The sequence below is a fragment of the Pagrus pagrus genome, assembly GCF_965226575.1.
Source record: "Pagrus pagrus genome assembly, chromosome: 11".
NCBI classification, from domain to species: Eukaryota; Metazoa; Chordata; class Actinopteri; order Spariformes; family Sparidae; genus Pagrus; species Pagrus pagrus.
The window spans coordinates 26,056,090-26,073,482 of record NC_140195.1 but is presented as its reverse complement, the minus strand read 5'-3'; the positions used below and the strand labels follow the sequence as shown (position 1 = coordinate 26,073,482).

General features: G+C 39.9%; 1 protein-coding gene across 4 annotated transcripts in view; it reads right to left on the bottom strand.

The window, feature by feature from the left end:
• The window catches only part of hdac7a (histone deacetylase 7a), a 65,152-nt gene that overhangs the window by 14,497 nt on the left and 33,262 nt on the right, over positions 1–17,393 (bottom strand). For all 4 annotated transcript variants that reach the window (XM_084366028.1, XM_084366029.1, XM_084366030.1 and 1 more), the window contains 13 exons: positions 9,638–9,828; positions 9,371–9,461; positions 8,635–8,755; positions 8,295–8,395; positions 7,657–7,779; positions 7,306–7,415; positions 6,518–6,619; positions 5,841–6,012; positions 5,073–5,278; positions 2,488–2,688; positions 1,446–1,671; positions 737–870; positions 209–329 (listed from right to left, as the gene is read on the bottom strand). In XM_084366028.1, coding sequence (XP_084222154.1) covers positions 209–329; positions 737–870; positions 1,446–1,671; positions 2,488–2,688; positions 5,073–5,278; positions 5,841–6,012; positions 6,518–6,619; positions 7,306–7,415; positions 7,657–7,779; positions 8,295–8,395; positions 8,635–8,755; positions 9,371–9,461; positions 9,638–9,828 — 1,899 coding nt within the window. The remainder of the gene's footprint in view (positions 1–208; positions 330–736; positions 871–1,445; positions 1,672–2,487; positions 2,689–5,072; positions 5,279–5,840; positions 6,013–6,517; positions 6,620–7,305; positions 7,416–7,656; positions 7,780–8,294; positions 8,396–8,634; positions 8,756–9,370; positions 9,462–9,637; positions 9,829–17,393) is intronic.

Here is a 17,393-nt window from a genome sequence, read left to right as displayed (position 1 = left end):
ATGTACACAATTTTTGTCAGAGTTGTAAAACACAATTTTATGTTGTGTTATTGAGAAGGACTGGACATCTGGAACACTGTTTGGTATATATGTTCCTGATCATATTTACTCTAAAAAGGAAGGTCTTTCATGTCCATTATTAAATCACTTGAAAATGACATGGTTGGGCTCAGAATGATTAAATCTATCGGTCTGAGGAATAGCGTACCGGCCAGTTTGCGGTTATCCAGTTTCAGTCTGTTGAGCGGGTTGGTGCCGTAGAGCAACACATGACGCTCTGTGTGGACTGACTGCAGCTCCTCCAGAGTGGCTTTACGACCGCGAATACTCTGTATGAACAGAACATTTTCATTTGAATTTCTCACCTCCAATACTTGATGCTGTAGGAAAAGACAATACACCTCCAGTTTGTAGCCCAGACAAAGTGACATTACAAAAGGAATCATATGCACATGGATAATGCAGAATATGTAATGAATTACAATTAATGAATTACTATGTTGAACAGAGACAAAGACAGATTCTGCCAGAAACTCTTGTACCTGTAAACTCCTAAGCTTTCTAATTTCAGAAAGACAAATCATTTGTAAGTTAGATCAAGATGAAATGGATGATTTAAAATTGGTGACCATACACCATACACAACAACAACAAGACAAAATCAGTGGTTCACAACAGACTTACTGATACCAGACTAGCCTAGCCAGTGCTTGTGTGTATAAGTCTCCTGTCGTACCTCACACTGTCCCCTCAGGCCTCTTTCCTGTAGTCTGGACCAGATGCTCTGTATCCTCCCAGCATGCTCTGGGTGACTGCTGTTGTCTCCACATGTACACTGGTGCTTCAGCATCTGAGAATCATACACCAGGCCTGCATACACACATACACACACACACACACACACACACACACACACACACACACACACAGAAAAATGTGATCTAATCATTTTGCACAGTACATTTACATTAGAAGCCAAAAGAGAACTGCTAACAGTGAATTTCAATCATTGTTCTCAATATTTACTCCGGCTGCATCTGGATGATGATTTCTGTTTGACAGTTATATACACAATTTCACATATTTATTGGCATTTGGCGGATCTTCACTTCAGTTTCCCACAGTTTATCGTCACTTTTATTTTTTATTACTTTCCAATGCAATCAGAAACATTAGGTTTATTTGTAACGTTAGGTTAGTTTCCACATTAGACATTAAAGTCATTTTTATTCACATTTCTTCTTCATGTTTGTTTATTCCTTCTGGGGACATTTTAGCTTTTCCTTAACTTAGAACTGTGACATTTACCATTGCTATTAAAAGCATGGTGCTTGATGCCATAAAGTGTATGGAATATAATTTTCGGTTGGCTATAAATTCTTATTTTTATTACTACTATGATCATACATACCTATTACAATATTGTACAAGCATGTCTAACTCACCAGTGGTGAAGCGTGGTTTGCTGCTTGTATCCTGTGTGGCCAGGCTCAGGGGTTTCTCAGGCAGAGTGAGAGAGGTGGAGGCTGGGGATGACTGTGTACGTGACAGGGGGCGATGGACACCCAACCCACTACCAACCCCGCTGCTGCCACGCAACATGGGTACTGCCAGGGTCTCCATCTGTCGATGCAGCTGCTGCAGCTGTTTCTGCTGTTCCCATAGCAATGACTACAGAAGGAGTGGGGATAATAAAGATGAAACGCAGTCAAATCATAGATATAATTCAAAGCAAATATCATCAGCATGTAGTTTTTGAGAAGAAAGTGCAGAACAGAAATGGCAGAAAGTAGAAAGTCTAAACCAAGGAGAATATCTGTGCTCATAACATTCAGTTCTTTTGTCACACATATGGTATGCAGCTGTACATCCCACTGAAGCTCACCAAGTGATTTGTATTCTGGCTGATATTAAGTGCTGGAAGTCACAGAATTTCCTTCAGCTTAATGTCAATAAAATCTGAATTTGTTTTATTTGGCCCCTCTGATCTGACCTGTACCATCAAGAGCAGTCTGAGTCTGTCAATATCCAGTGTACTGCTTTGAAGCTGGAAGTCATTTTTGACTTTGATCTATTTCTTAAAAGTCACGTTACTAAAACCATTTAATCATTTCATTTCCTACAGCTAACATTAAAAACACCACTGAAGCCTTTGTTTGGATTGATCTGTATTTTTGTTGCTTCAAGTTGTCACATCTTCTAACAAAGTCTGACTCCTGACTTGTAAGGTTTGTCCGATCAATGTTAACCTTTCTTAAAGAGTAATAGCTCATTCTACAGTACACGCACCCTGTCATCATATGCTGAAGTAATTGTCAAACCACAAAACCATGCAACACCAACTACATTCATGCAAGTAAAAGTGTTAGGATGCCATCTACAGGACTGTTGGGTGAAGAACAGGTGAATGGTTTTATTCCATCTGTCTACCTGCTTTATCTGTGTTCATGTGTATCTCATGTGTAAAAGTATGATATGTTTTCCAACCTGGTTGAGAATGAGTGCATGTTGCAGGTTCATTTGGTCTTCCTGGCTCTTGGATGCTGTTGGCTCCGCCTCCCTTAGTGACTCTGCCCTCACTCTACTCTGATAGGTTGGCTCTGTGGGCGACGTCCCGCCACCATCCTCTGAGTCCATATCCTCAGAGGGGATCTGATGCAGTCTGGGCTTCTCGGACTTAGACATCAGCTGCAAGTACACATACACACATTAAAGTTGGCAAAAATACACAAACAAATATGAAACCAAGGATTTGCATGGTGGCACGGTGGCCCAGACGTAAAAATGCAAGCAAACAAAATTATTTGTGAATGCCTACAGAAATTCTGCTGGTGTAGTCAACTGGGGTTTTCTATCAGCTGTTGACAGTCACCTACCATGGCAGGAAGTATACCTTCTGAAAGACTTGATATGAGCAACTGGAGCCAACATCAGTGAATTTGCAACCATATTTGCGATTTCAGAGCTGATACATCTTTCACCAAGAGCCTCACTTGAAAAAGTTTTTCCAGGATGCAGCTTTGAATATGACCTGATGCAAACGTGGCATAAGCCAGCATGTCATTCCAGTAATGTAATTACAGCCTCAGAAAATGAATTTATGAATTCAAATGACTAAGAGGCAAACTTAATAACAGATTTTCGGTTATCACTGACTAGATCGAGTTCTGCATTACCACCATCAAGCCCACAAAAAACATTCAGAGAATATCCAAACTCCAAACCCTGGATCACCTCCCATATCTAGCAGAGCCAGAGAGAAAAACAGAAGGCATCTCAACGCCAGGCCTTTAAAGCAATTGACAGATTATAAATTACATTAGGTCAAGGCCCATTCCAAATATTGGAGACTAGATACATAAAACAAACTTTCATAAAGTTAAAACTCTAGCTGGTTGTGAATCAAGACAAGACCATATTCCACAATGACAGACCTCACTTTCCTCACACCATCTGACATCCATAACCACTCTGCTACCAACAGCTGCTGGGCAGGTGCAACCTGGCACAGCAGCAGAGCTAGATGGCATGCCAGCTAGAGTGCTCAAACTTTGTGCCACGGAGCTCTCTCCCATCTTCCTTTTTATCTTCTGGGAATCCGACAGGACACCATCAATACCGACTCTCTGGAAAACATACACAGCCCTACCAGCTCCCGCAAAAACCCCAACCATCAGAACCCAAGCACTGTCACACTCACTCCAATAATTACAAAATTCCTATAAAAAAAAGGTTCTCAACACTATTCTGCCAGCCATCAGTCCATAACTGGACCTCTACCAGACTGCATTTAGGGTCAAATGAGTGGTAGAGGTAGTGACAGGTGTGACAGGTCTCCTCCACTCCATCCGTCAACATCTGGTATCACAAGGCAACTTCACTTCAATTATTTTTGTTGACCTTAGCTCTGCTTTCAACATACCACCAGATGATAAAGATAAGATACGATAAGATGTTCCTGTAATGATCCCCCTTGGGAGAAATTCACAGGTAACACAGCAGTACAGAGGGAAATAAGTAGCAGCACAAGAGTAAGTCTCAAAAAATAGAGACAATAATAAAGAGATATTGGAAGACTAAAATAACAATTTGAATAAAAACATAATAAAAACTATTAGAATAAAGATAAATATAATATATACAGTAACTTTCCTTGTAAAGAAAGGTCACCGTCTCAAAATCCATCCACTTATCATCCCCTGGGTTCACAGGCTGTAAGAATAGGCACAAAAAACATCATCCACCATCATCACCAAAAACTGTAACAGCCTTTCACCCATTACCACGTACTTCAAATACTCAAATGACACTGCCATACTTGGACTACTCAATGACCTATCAAAACACAATTTCTCACTTCACACAATGGTGCACTGATAACTACTTCCATCTAAACATAGACAAAACAAAATTAACTGAAGAAAAAACTGCTGTCCATTAACTATCCCAACAAAATCAAATCAAATCAAATCAAATCAAATTTTATTTGTATAGCCCAAATTCACAAATCACAGTTTGCCTCAGAGGGCTTTACAATCTGTACAGAGACGACACCCTCTGTCCTTCGACCCTCGATTCGAGTGAGGAAAAACTTGCCCCAAAAAAAGGCCCTTTGTAATACGCCAACCCAAAACACTGGTTGTTGCCCCCACCTCCTGTTGTTCAACCCATCATGCTGTACTGTTCTCCACCTTCTGCACTGTTCTCCACCTTATCAGCTCACCACAGACTCAGTCCAAGATCATCCCCTCAATCCACACTTCACATTTCTGCCAGTTGGTCATAGATACAGGACTTCAAAATGAAGAAGTGCTCACCTTGGCACAAGTTTTCTCTCTTCTGGCACAGCAGCCCTGAACAAACTGCCTCACTGACACTGTTGTACAGATCCGAACATATCTTTGTGAGTGCAAATCTTTGTATAAGTGTGAACTGGGATACAGGCAGGGCCATGAATGTGTTGTTTCATGTATTGTGTATATCTGTGTGGAATACGTACTAGCTGTAAAATCAAGTCTCCCTAGTCTCTTTTTCATGAATACAGATCAGTGTGTGCCTTCACTTCTCAGTACCTTGCCCAGGTGGGTTTGCTGTTTGAGCCTCTCGAGTAGTTGTGTGTTATGCTGTTGTTGGAGGAGATGCGTGTGAAGGGTCCGCTGGCTCTGGGGGAGGGGCTCTGAGCGTGTCCTGCTCAGGGGTTTGTGGGTCTGACTGCCTCCAGGAGTCAGGTGATCTAACTGGGAGGCGAACTGTAGCGGGACTGAGTCGAGACCTGGAACTGGTCAGAGGAAGAGCAACAAATATTGAGTTCCATGTAAGCACACACACAGTTACTCAGAAACACATAGCTAGAACGGTGTGAACCTTGTTCCTGATGCCTTATAAACTGATTGAATAATGTGTTTAATTTTATCATTTCTTTTACAATATTGTTTACTTTTAATTCTATAACACATATAAAATGTTTCTAATGTGTTGTTGAAGTGGATTAAAGGAGTCTAAATAGAACAGTGGTGGAGTAGATTAATTGCTAACCGATTGAAGAAAAATATACTATTATAAATGTAACCACTAGGTGGTGCTCTAACATTTCAGACAATAAAATCAAAAGACCTTGTGAAATCACTGCTTCGTTGAAGTTGATAAATGTATATGGTTATATCTGTGGCTATTCGGTAACAGGTTGGTTGTGTATATTTTGAACATTTTTTCAGGTACATACAATCCTTATCTGAGATATAAATCAATTGCAGAAAACACTGAGGAGCTTTTGGCTGCAAGTGTGAATATGCATGTACATCTCTGCAGTAGTTGTGTCAGTGTGTGTGTGTGTGTCTCACCAGTGAGTAGTGGAGTGTGTACCAGTCCAGAGGGCTCCAGGATGATGACAGGCAGGTGAGGATTCAGCTGCCCAGCCTGATCCTCTCTGCTCAGGGGGAGGAAGACCGACGAGCCTCCGGCTGTTACCACAGGCACCCGGCCAATTTTCAGCTGGGACAGCTCTCCTTCGGCCTGCACACAGACAGTTAAACAACTTTACAGCTACAGACAACATGCTGTCTGACGTTTTATCACAGCTTAATTTACAACACAGAATATGTAGAATATTTACCAGTCTGTTGACAGAAATGGACCAGTTTTGTCAAGGTGACGTGATCACACAAACTGCCTAGTTAAGTTAAATTTAAATATACAGTGCTCATAAGTCTCAGTGTCATAGTGAAAAAGCATTTTTAGAGCACCATGCTTCCTTTATTTGATGTACTTCCCGTTTAAAACAGGATATGGCTGAGGGTAGATTTCATTCATTCTCACAACTCATTGAGATTTTCAAGTCATGGGATGTTACGTGAGCTTCTTCAAGTTCACTTTTACACTGTACAGGCACTGCATCTTAGCAAATGTATCCTTAAGTAATTTTGTCCAGTACTTGTTTGAAGACATAAGTATCTATAACATCATTATTAAAGCATAAATGAGTCATTATGATAGACATCTGCTGCATTTCAGTGTTTACCCTGGCGTTGGCTGGTAGTCCCAGTGTGATGGTGGGCAGAGTGGACGGACTCTGGATGGTGAAGTTAGCTAGAGTGCCATCTCTGAGCAGCAGTTTCTGGGCCTGGAAATATCAAACATTGTTACTATACAAAAATAACGCACTTAGATTCAAAGCTGAAATGAACTGTTCTTTTTATGACAGAAAAAATAAACCAAATTTAACATTAAGACCAGTGTTAGTGATCTATCCCATTATACATCTCTGCTCTGCCATAGACAAGCAGTAAGTCTTTGTTATATTCTCTTAATATTTTCTGCTGCAGTGACCAAATGCGTTAGCAAAAAGTAAATATACATTAATCTAAACCAATGCAGTCTAATTAAACCTGAGCTAGTGTTTTGCACTGAGCCGTCTTGACAAGGGGGAATCATGAGTCAGACATCCACAGCAGGTGTGACAGAGGTTGACTTTATGTGATTAAATTAATTATGTATAAACAGCTGACAAACACTCAACACCTTGTACTCCTGTGTCGTTGCTTTAAACATGTCATTAATCAGCGTCTTGGCACAGCTTATGTACATGAAACAACAACTTGTGCTTACTTGTTTAAAAAAATGCTTGTTTTTTTTTAAGACAAAAGTACCTGTCTGAATGACAATAACATACAAAAACATTTTTTTTTCTTTTTACATTCTTCTATATTGGTGTCTTTATCTATTCAACTTCATCATGATCACTGGTTGGGATTCTGAAAGAACTCAGCAACTTCATGTGGGTGTGTGTATATGTGCGTCTTTGCTAACCTCATGTGAGAGGCCACCTGCAGATGGCAGTAGCCCATTCTCATTGGGCAGGCTGTCATTAGGAGAACTACAGCCAGAGACCGGAGTGCTACTGCTGCTGGGGGACGAGTCTGTAGAGAGAAAGGCAGTGTATGAGTTTAGAATCTGATTATTCATCCTGATCATATTTCACTTACATTACATTTGACCATATCAGTGAAATCAAAATCAATTTCATTTATCATGGTAAGATAAAACATTGTAAGACTTACTGAAATGATCACATATTAAACAACAATACTGCATTACCATGCTTATTCAATTGTGTGTTTGTGTGTGTGTGTGTGTGTGTGTGTGTGTGTGTGTTGTTACCCAGTGTGTCAGGTACTCTGTGTTTGATAGTAGGCGGGGCACTCTCTTTGCGGGTGAGCGGGCTCTTGCGGGTGTTCAGGTGTTTCTTCAGCTTGTGTTTCACCTTCAGGTTGGGCTCAGATGCTGTCAAATCAAAGCAGGGTGTTAGAGAATGTTACTTAACAGGACTATGTGCACATGGTTTACTGCACTCTGTTGCTGACTGTTATACCACTGATGATGATTCAACCTATTTCCAGTTAATGAAAATCTTGCAAACTGACCATACGGAAAGTTAAAAAGGAAAAAATATGTGACTGGCTGTAATAATTACAGGAAAACGTATCATTTAGCAAAATGTATCTTTAGCAGTGTGACTTCTTTTTAAATGCTGCAACACTGCATGCACTGCATTTTATTAAAATATGATCACTGATGCCTGAAGTAGTCAGTGGGACAAATTGATAAATCTATAAACAGTTAAACAACTGTTGGTTTTAAAAGATTGATATTTGTCAATGAATAAAAAAATAGAAATCAACATGACTTTTGTAGGATCTCTCTCTGCATGATTTCTATCACACAGTCATCTTGAATTCATAATGTTGCTTAAGGCTTGGATGAAGTTAAAGTGTGACAGTGGATGTCAGATGTTTTACCTGCTCTACGAAGCGGCGTCCCTTCTGAACCATCAGAGGAAGGCTGTGATGGAGGCGAGACCAGAGGCTGGGAGGATAAACTGGGGTCAGGGCCCAGCTTTCTGAGAAAACACAACACACAAACATAAATAGACAAACAACCATTAGGGTAAATAGTCACACCACATATGGCAGATATTTATTTTAAATTCAGATTTTAGAATTTACAGGGAATCAAAGAATTATCCAAAGAATTGCCAGCATGTCGTAGATGTAAGCATTTGCCATTATCAATTTCCTTTTGTGCTTGATTTGTGTGTGTTTGTGTGTGTGTGTGTGTGTGTGTGTGTGTGTGTGTCACCTGTATGCTACAGGAGGTGAAGTCAGAGTGTTGGAGTTTGTTCTTTCCAGCGCCGCCTGTTTCTGCTTCTTGAGAATCACCTCCTGGAGTTTCTGTTTTACCAGGGAACTGGCTACGGCGCCTGTCAATCAATAACACAAAAAAACTATAAACAACACTACAATGACTCACAAACTGCTTCATCAGAAAAGGAGGAGCAAGGAAAGCCAAAGCACAATGTTCAAAACCAACCCATGTAGCGTGTTCTTGCAGGACATAATCAGTGATTAATAGTAAAATATATGACAAAGACATCAGGAACAATACACTGACATAGTCGGTTCATTTGAGTGTGATGCAGGTCATTGGTTGTCTGAAACTATGTTTGCTGCTGTCTGTGTCTGTGTGCGTGTGTGTAAAATGTGTGCACACACACAGGTGACAGAAGGTGCTAGGAGTGATCAAGTCAATATTGACCCAGTGACTTCATGTGCCCGGACCCAGAGCTATATTTAACTCTACTGTTGTAGCTCCACTTGTCAGGTTATATTTAGCTCTTTAATTTCAAAGTGGATTGACACTCTTCAATAAAGATCTCTTACAGGGACTTTCCTCTGGCTATGATTAGCATGTAATTATTTTTGAGATGTGGAAATAGTTTTTCATAAAGCTTAGTGAGAAAAAATATCACAAAGTGAAACTTGTTGTAACATGTTAGTGTAGCTGAAGGTTACTGTGTGAGTGTGAATGTACTCACTCTGTTGACTCTTGTCTTTGTGTTTTAGCTGCTGCAGCTCCTGTTGTTTCTCGTGGTGCTCCTGCTCTCGCCTCCTCTGCTCCATATTAAACTAAACCCCCAACAAGCACACATTCATATTTTAGCAACATTAAAAATGTACACATGTAAGAGAATATAATGCACAATAACTTTTTTAATAAGCTGGTCTAAGTCTTTATTCAGACAAGCCCTAATGTATTTAATCTAGCACATGATCAGTCTTTGTATATGTTTTATATCCTTTACCCGGATGTGCTGGTGCAGCTGCTGTTGGGAGAAGGAGGTGCGAGGTTGAGGGGAGAACGGGGAGAGGAGTAATGGCGGGTGCAGCGGGGTGAGGAGTGCCGTGTCTGAACCAGGGCGCATGCCCCGCTCTCCCACCCTGAGGTCCATGGGAAACAAGGCCGCGCACGACACCGGAACTGCCACAGAGGAATCTGGGAAAAGAGAAGGGTGAGAGGGGAGGGAGAGGAGAGAGGCGTCAATTTACTTCATCCCTACTAAGAGCAGTTGATTTACACAATACTCTGAGGGGAAACCCTACCTGAAAAACAATGAGCACACGTAAACAGAGGCAAAATGAACCAGTGTTTGGAGAAAACATGTAACCAGAATTATGGTCTACAGGCATAACAGATACTTTGCAGTTGCAAAACTCACAGCAAAAACTTCTGGCAGAGCTGACTATATATAAGCAGGCCAGACAAACAAAGGTAACTGAAAATACTGTTGCATTACTGCTGTAGATCCATTCAGAAACATTCAATGTCAGATAAAGTGAACTGTCAGATATGGAAGACTTCTTTTACAACTGAAGACACTGTGACAGAGTAAACTTTACTTTACTATTCTTAAATCCAAATTACAATAACCTTCAATTGAAGCTAAGTTTAGCTTTTTTGGCTAGTAACAACTACTGTAACCTAGAAAATAAATTACATTTACACTAAAATAATTTTAAAACTATTACTATAAAAACATAATCTTTCAGGCGCAAATATTAGCCATGTAACAGTTTCTACTGTACCACCTCAACTAGCCCCTTACAGCAAATGTATTTTCTCATAAGAAAGGTTGTTTAATTGTTTTATTTTCTTTAACTTTATTTTTACAGCAAACATATGATAGTGGGGTTTCTGTCCATATTTTAAGATCTACTACTGTACTGAATGTACTGCAAAATTTAAGCATGTCATTTTACTTTGCATGGTTCAAGCCTCATGGGAGCCGTAGTTGGTAAAGGTTAACAAATAATTCAGTCTTATTCAGTCAAATTAATAAAGTTTGCTGGCAGATAATGAACAGAAAACCTCCGTGTCCCTGGGCTTTCAGACAGAATGATGAGAAGGTATAATGTTTGCTGACAAGTCATACAAGTCAACTGATTTATTAGTCATAAAAAATTCCAGTGCTCTGCTAAAAAGAAAGCAGAAATGTATCATTTTAAATAGACATGTTTTTCATGTAAGCCTACAAAATGTATATTGTGTGTTACATCTTAAGCCCTCACTACATCCGACCTCACAGTATGGCACTAGACTTGTCTATTACAGCTGACTAATGCAGGTAAGTAAGTGGTATAATGTATGGGTGAAGAGCATGTGTGAGCAGAAGTATCGTATCTCATCTACTAAAGTTTGGTTGGGTAAAAATGATGATACACAGGCTCTCCAGTGTTCCATACAACATACTGAACCAAAAACTGCTCCAGCGGAAACAATTAAAAACTGACAATGACACTGGCTGACATCAATGAAAGCCACTGCTCATTCAGGAGAAGACAAAGGTTGTTTTTTTTTCTACAAAGATAGAAAAAAATAAAAGTAGGTCAAATAAATACACACACACACAAACACACTAGGTAGAAATTATACAACTCTTAGTGCATATTAATCGACTGTATGTGTCTTTCTTAGCTAATATCTAAACTTGTAAAACACACGCACACAGTAACAAGTCTTTTTGTTTTCTGTGTGTCACATCAACTCACACTAAAGCTCACTCTCTCCATCTGCGTGTGTCGATCTCTCTCTCTCTCTCTCTCTCTCTCACACACACACACAAACACTCACACACACACACACACACACACACACACACACACACATGAATTTCCATGCTCTTTGCATGCTGTTGAGGTTATTTGCATTGCATGGCTGAGTCAATGGGAAAGATTGCCTCATCCGGCGCTAAAAACAGGATCCAGGAAGGGAACAGCTTGGGAAAAGGCTGGGGGTGGTTTCTGTCTTTGAGACACGTACACACACACACACACACACTCACTTGTTGATGCACATGCACAAAATGCACACTGACTCACACCCTAACACAGAAACACATATATAAACACATACAGACATTCAAATGTGTCCTACTAAATAGTAAAATGAACACACATGTGGATAATACTGTAGCAAGTGACACACACACACACACACACACACACACACACACACACACACACTCGCGGATGTATACACACTGATTCATACATTAAATACACCCCCAAACATAAACCTTAATAAAAACATTCACAACACACACACATTTGTGTGTGGCACACTCATACTGTACACAGCTGCACACACAAGACAGGCTTGAGCAAACACCTATTGCACAAACCTGCCTTGACGCTTAAACCAAAACTTTTAAACTCGCACACACACAGACACACACACATAAAGCAAGCCTTGAAATAACTTGTGTGACATCATCTCCGTACTGCTGTGCCTGGTGCTCAGATGTCAGGCTGCAATGTGTGAAGTAAATGTCACTCATACAGAGGTTTGGCCTGATGCCAACAGCTGCGCTGGAAACTGAAGGGGAATGAGTGAATAGAAGAGAATAGAATAGAAACTAAAGTCAGATATGTCACTGGTTTGGTTCTACAAGCTGACACGCACATACATACACACACACACACACACACACACACACACACACATGCACACACACAGTGAGCTTGAGTTACTGTGGTCTCATTAGCATTACGGATTGGGTTCATGTGATATAGAAATGTGTGTGTTTGACTGTGCAGTGTCAGTACTCCTCCATATTAGGACGTACGAATACAGAGACACAGTCTGAATGCCGACCATGGCTGGAATAACAGAAATCCCTTGGCAAACACACACACGCACACACTCAGCTATGCACACATATTCTCTGTAATGACAGCAAGGAATAACAAGGCTATTATTCTGAGGAAAAGGAGAGGAGAACATGCTTATACAAGGAAACAAAGGCTGCTACAGTACACACACACACACACACACACACACACACACACACACACACACACAAAGTCGGGAACACCAGTATCTCAATCCTTCTCTGCCTCCCATGGGTTATAAATAGCAAAACACACATGGTCCAACATTTACCTACACAGGGCTTTTTGTTCTACAATGACACACACACACACACACACACACACACAGACTCACCCACCCCCCCACACACACAAAATGTTTCGTCTTAATTCAATTCTTTGGAGTTAATTTATGGTTTGCTGAGAGCAAGTGCAAATTGACCGCTTCTTCACTGTGCTATTATGACTTTGCAAATATTAGTTGAAAACATCCTCAGCATTGCAAAATGTTGCAAAACTCACTTGTGTTGCTAAAGAAATTACAGACATGGAATCAGCAAACAATGGAAATCACTTAATAATAAGAACCGGATAATTTTCACTGGATAACAATGTAAAATGCTTTTATGAACTTTTAATTCTCTAACTTTCTGTCTGTATACCCAGAGACGTCTTCATTAGAGACGCTGTCCTGTTCAGCTCACAGCTCACACCTTAAAGAGTGTGTTATACTGTTTGATACCAAGTATGTAAAGCATGCAAAAAGGAGTGGGAGTGTCGGTCATTGACTCAAAACCAGAAAAGATAAGGTCGTGAAGGAAAACGTCCATGCTGTAGTGAATATAAATCTGTTATAAAGGATGTTTGAAGCCCTCATTTATCAGCTGTGTACAACAGTCATCATCATGGTTGAGAGTACTGAGGTTTGTCATGGTGATATTTGAGTATGCTTTATTAGTTAATACACTGTATGTCATTTCTGATGCTGGGGTTCTCTCAATCAAACAATGCAAAACAAATAAAAGATGTAGTTTGATAATGTTGTGTTGGATCATGGGAGTTGTTGTCCTCGTGCCCTGATGTGACTCAGGCAGAAATGTCTCTGACGTATCACCTGATCTTTCCCAGTAAGTTATAACGACAAGCAACCACATGACATGCACCATTCCCTTAAATAAAATTACGGTTTCTCTGGGTTTGAACATTGTTGGAAAAGTTTAGGATTATATACTAGAAGTACACAACAGAATATATAACAAATGTGTAGTCATTTTTAGACATTTTGATGGGGAAATATTACACATTAATTATAAAGCTACTGCATTTTTTAAAACCAACTTCTTCAAAGTACATCACAGCTTTGTTGCATTTACTTGGTGTGTAGTGAAACTTAAGCAATACATGAAACAGGAATAATCTCTCTGACCACTAAGACCCCTGCTGCCCAGTGAGTGGATACATGATGTCTTCAGTTATTGTAAAATAACAGATAATAACAGCGTTCCCATGTAGCCAACATGACTTTAAGTCTAGGAACCATGTAGTGGTTAAGTCTCTGGACCTCTGCAACCACATTCAAACCCTCCACAATCTTTCTCTCCATGTAATATGAGGTTCTTATGTTTTTAGTTCTCTTAAAGAATGATATTATGTTACAGTTCATTACATCTGCGTATCATACTCAGAGAAAGATAACAAATTTGACCCTGACGTTTTGATTCTGTGTTGATTTAATCAAAATAGCACATTTTTTCTGTGCAAGTAGAGTTGGGAAGGTATGCGCTAGAATAATACACAAAGCATGAACACACATGTTGGCACATACATTTAAGCAGGTCCATGTGAGAGCACAAGGTAATATTATATGCTTGCCTTGAGAAAGTCTTCACCTGTCAGGAAACTCAAATAATTAAACTCAAAGCTTCTGTATTAAAGTCAGAAGGATTCACAGCACTGCTGCCGTTGAGAAGGAGCAGGGCTTCACTGCACTTCAAACAATTATGGATCACTATCGAAATATATCACAAACTTCCACTTAAAAACTGACACAAGCATTGATTTTGGATTGTCATCAACTGTGTCTTCAAGTTGCAATAGATTTTTAGGTTTGTGTGGATCAGGATGCCACAGGAATTGTCCAGATTGCAAACTGCATGGCTAACTGAGCTAGCTATAATGGCAGCTACAGTTGGCAGCAGTTAGCAGTTACTTTGACATACTGCCACCATTTTTAAGTTTTAAGTATGATTTCAACAGGTGGCCTAGCCTTGCATATTGCATCAACACTTCTTCACAGAGCCCCCTCCTCCTTTTTTTTTTAGCATGATTGCAATAAAAAGGTTGTTTTTAACATTTGTTTCTAATGCTTGTCTTTAATGTTCTTTTATACGAGCCTGTCAAAGTAGAATTTCTGTCACTCGTGACAGACAATAAAGTTTATCCATCTATCTTTAAGAATTAGAACAATAAGGCAAAAAGAAGTGTTGCACTTAATAAAAGTTAATAAAATATATTAAAATAAATAAAGACAATGGATAAAAAAAGGTATAAAAAACCATGATAAAACATGACGGGCTACCTTAAATAAAAGCCAGGCTCAAAAGATTTGTTAATGACAGAGTTGTATCAATGAACAGCTGATCAAAATGACAGGATGTGTGCATGTACAAGACTGGATGCAAAATTCAGAAGAGAGTTCAGGATAACAGTGTTGGATGTCATGGTCGCTATATTATTCTTTACTAAAACCAAGAGATGCCTACATGTCAGCCCACAGTTTAAAGGAAAGACTGTACCAGTTTCTCTTCTTCTATTGTATTCCAGAAGGAGTAGCTGCTCAGGCTGTATATTTTGGACGGACTGGTGTTATTAAAACGCGATCATTGTTACCAGCAGCCACCACAGGCCAAAGGTGTTGCCAAATAAACCAGTTTTAAGGATTACAAAAGTATCTGACACTAAAATGTTTTTTCAGTTGGATTTAATGACACACAGGTACAATTGTGTTCTGTACAGTCAGCTCCTCTGGAAACAATGCTCAGAAAAACTAAACTGATAAGTTTATTGTACACGTACATGTGGAAATGTCAGTGTGTCATTATGGAAATCACCAACGACACGGTATGATACGGCCTGTCTGGTTATAGAGACCATTGGGAATGTGCTCATTTATCTTTAACATTAGGTAGATAAGGCACGTGTACTCCGTACAGACACTGTTAAATACTGTGTGAATGTACATGCATGTGACTGACATTCTATCCCACGGCCTGGCAAATTAGGTAATCCCTTCCTACTGATTCCTCCCCTTTCTATTTCTTTATTCTGAACTTGCTTAGTCAGGACTGGTTTGACAGGTAGGACAAGGATATACAAAGGTCTCTCTCTCTCTCTCTCTCTCTCTCTTCCTATTTTCATCGCTCCCTCACTCCCTCCTCTTGGAGAGGACAGATTTTGACAGAGTGAAATATGATTTAACAAAAGTATGATAATAGACAATAAAAACAGAAAAACAGAAAACTTTAAGTATGATTTGCTCATGCTGCAGATAAGTTTAGTCACTCTCTGCACACTTGAGGGGAGCTGACAGTCAGTAGTGCCACTAGTCAACAACCAACTGAGAAGACGCCACCACTTTGCGTCTTGTCACATGTCCAAATATAGCTGCAACGCCTTCTTCTGTGTTGACTGTACTGTGTGCATGAGTGTGTCTAAATCACACTATGGCTTTTAAAAGCAACAACTAATTTCAGTTGATAAAGATGTCATTACCTTGGCGTATCTGTGAGGCTGCTAGCACAAAAAAAGACTTTGATGTAAATTAGGGCCCTTTAAGGAAGGGGAAACATACATGCAGGGTTGTTAGATGTTTGAGAAAGAGGAAAACAGAGAGGACAGGGGAAAAAAAGAAGCTGAAAGAAAATCAGGAGGGATGAAGGAGGGAATATGGGGTAAGAAACATTAGGTCACAGCAGCGGGACTGACAGGACAGTCTGACATAGCTGAGAAAGTCAAGCATTCTCCTCTTGACTCCATCTCTATCACTCCCTTCATCCCCGTCTCATCAAGCTTGGAGAGGCATGCATCCGTGTTATTATGTCTACTTGTGTGTGCGTGTCTGTTAAAAGGTTGTTTGCAGGGTGTAAGCTGCAGCAGCAACCCGACACTTCTGTCTTATGTTTAACTTTATGCCCCTGCAATAAAAACATGCCCATGTGATTTGTTTCCTGGTCCTGTCAATTCAGAAATGATTGCACATATTTGGAACACTTTACAAGCATGAGCGTGTGTGTGTGTGTGTGTGTGTGTGTGTGTGTGGGTGTTCATGTGCACACCCAGGAGTAGTCGTTCCAGAGGATTACTGATCCAAGTTTACAGCATGTCTTTCCAGCTGTCTGCCAAAGAAAACAGTTCCCATTTCATCTAAAGCAAACAAACGCAGGGTCAAAGCCACAGGTTCAAGTCTGGCTTTTCTTAAGCAAGAGGAGATAATTTGCAAAACAAAATTAACACACTGCAGCAGGATGGATTTGAAATGGTCAGCTCTCAGAGTCACTTTTTAACATGCAGAGGAAAAGAGTTCTAGCAAATAAGTTAACCAAAAACATTAAGCAAACCAGAGTGCTGATATTGAGGTTTTATATTTGACTTAAAACTAAATCTAGTTTCCTGTCTTTCATCACTTTTACTTGGGCTGCAACTTACAATAACCGTGTGATTCATTAGTTGATTGTGTTTTTCGTTGATCATTTAGTTTACAAAATGTCAAAAGTTTGAAATGTATATCACAATTTCCCAAGAGCAAGGTCTCATTAAAGTGCTTGTTCTGTCTGACCACTGCCACCCAAGAATATTCAACCAGCAAACCAGCTAATGTTCACTGACACAATCAGTTATCAAGATTGTTGGCCT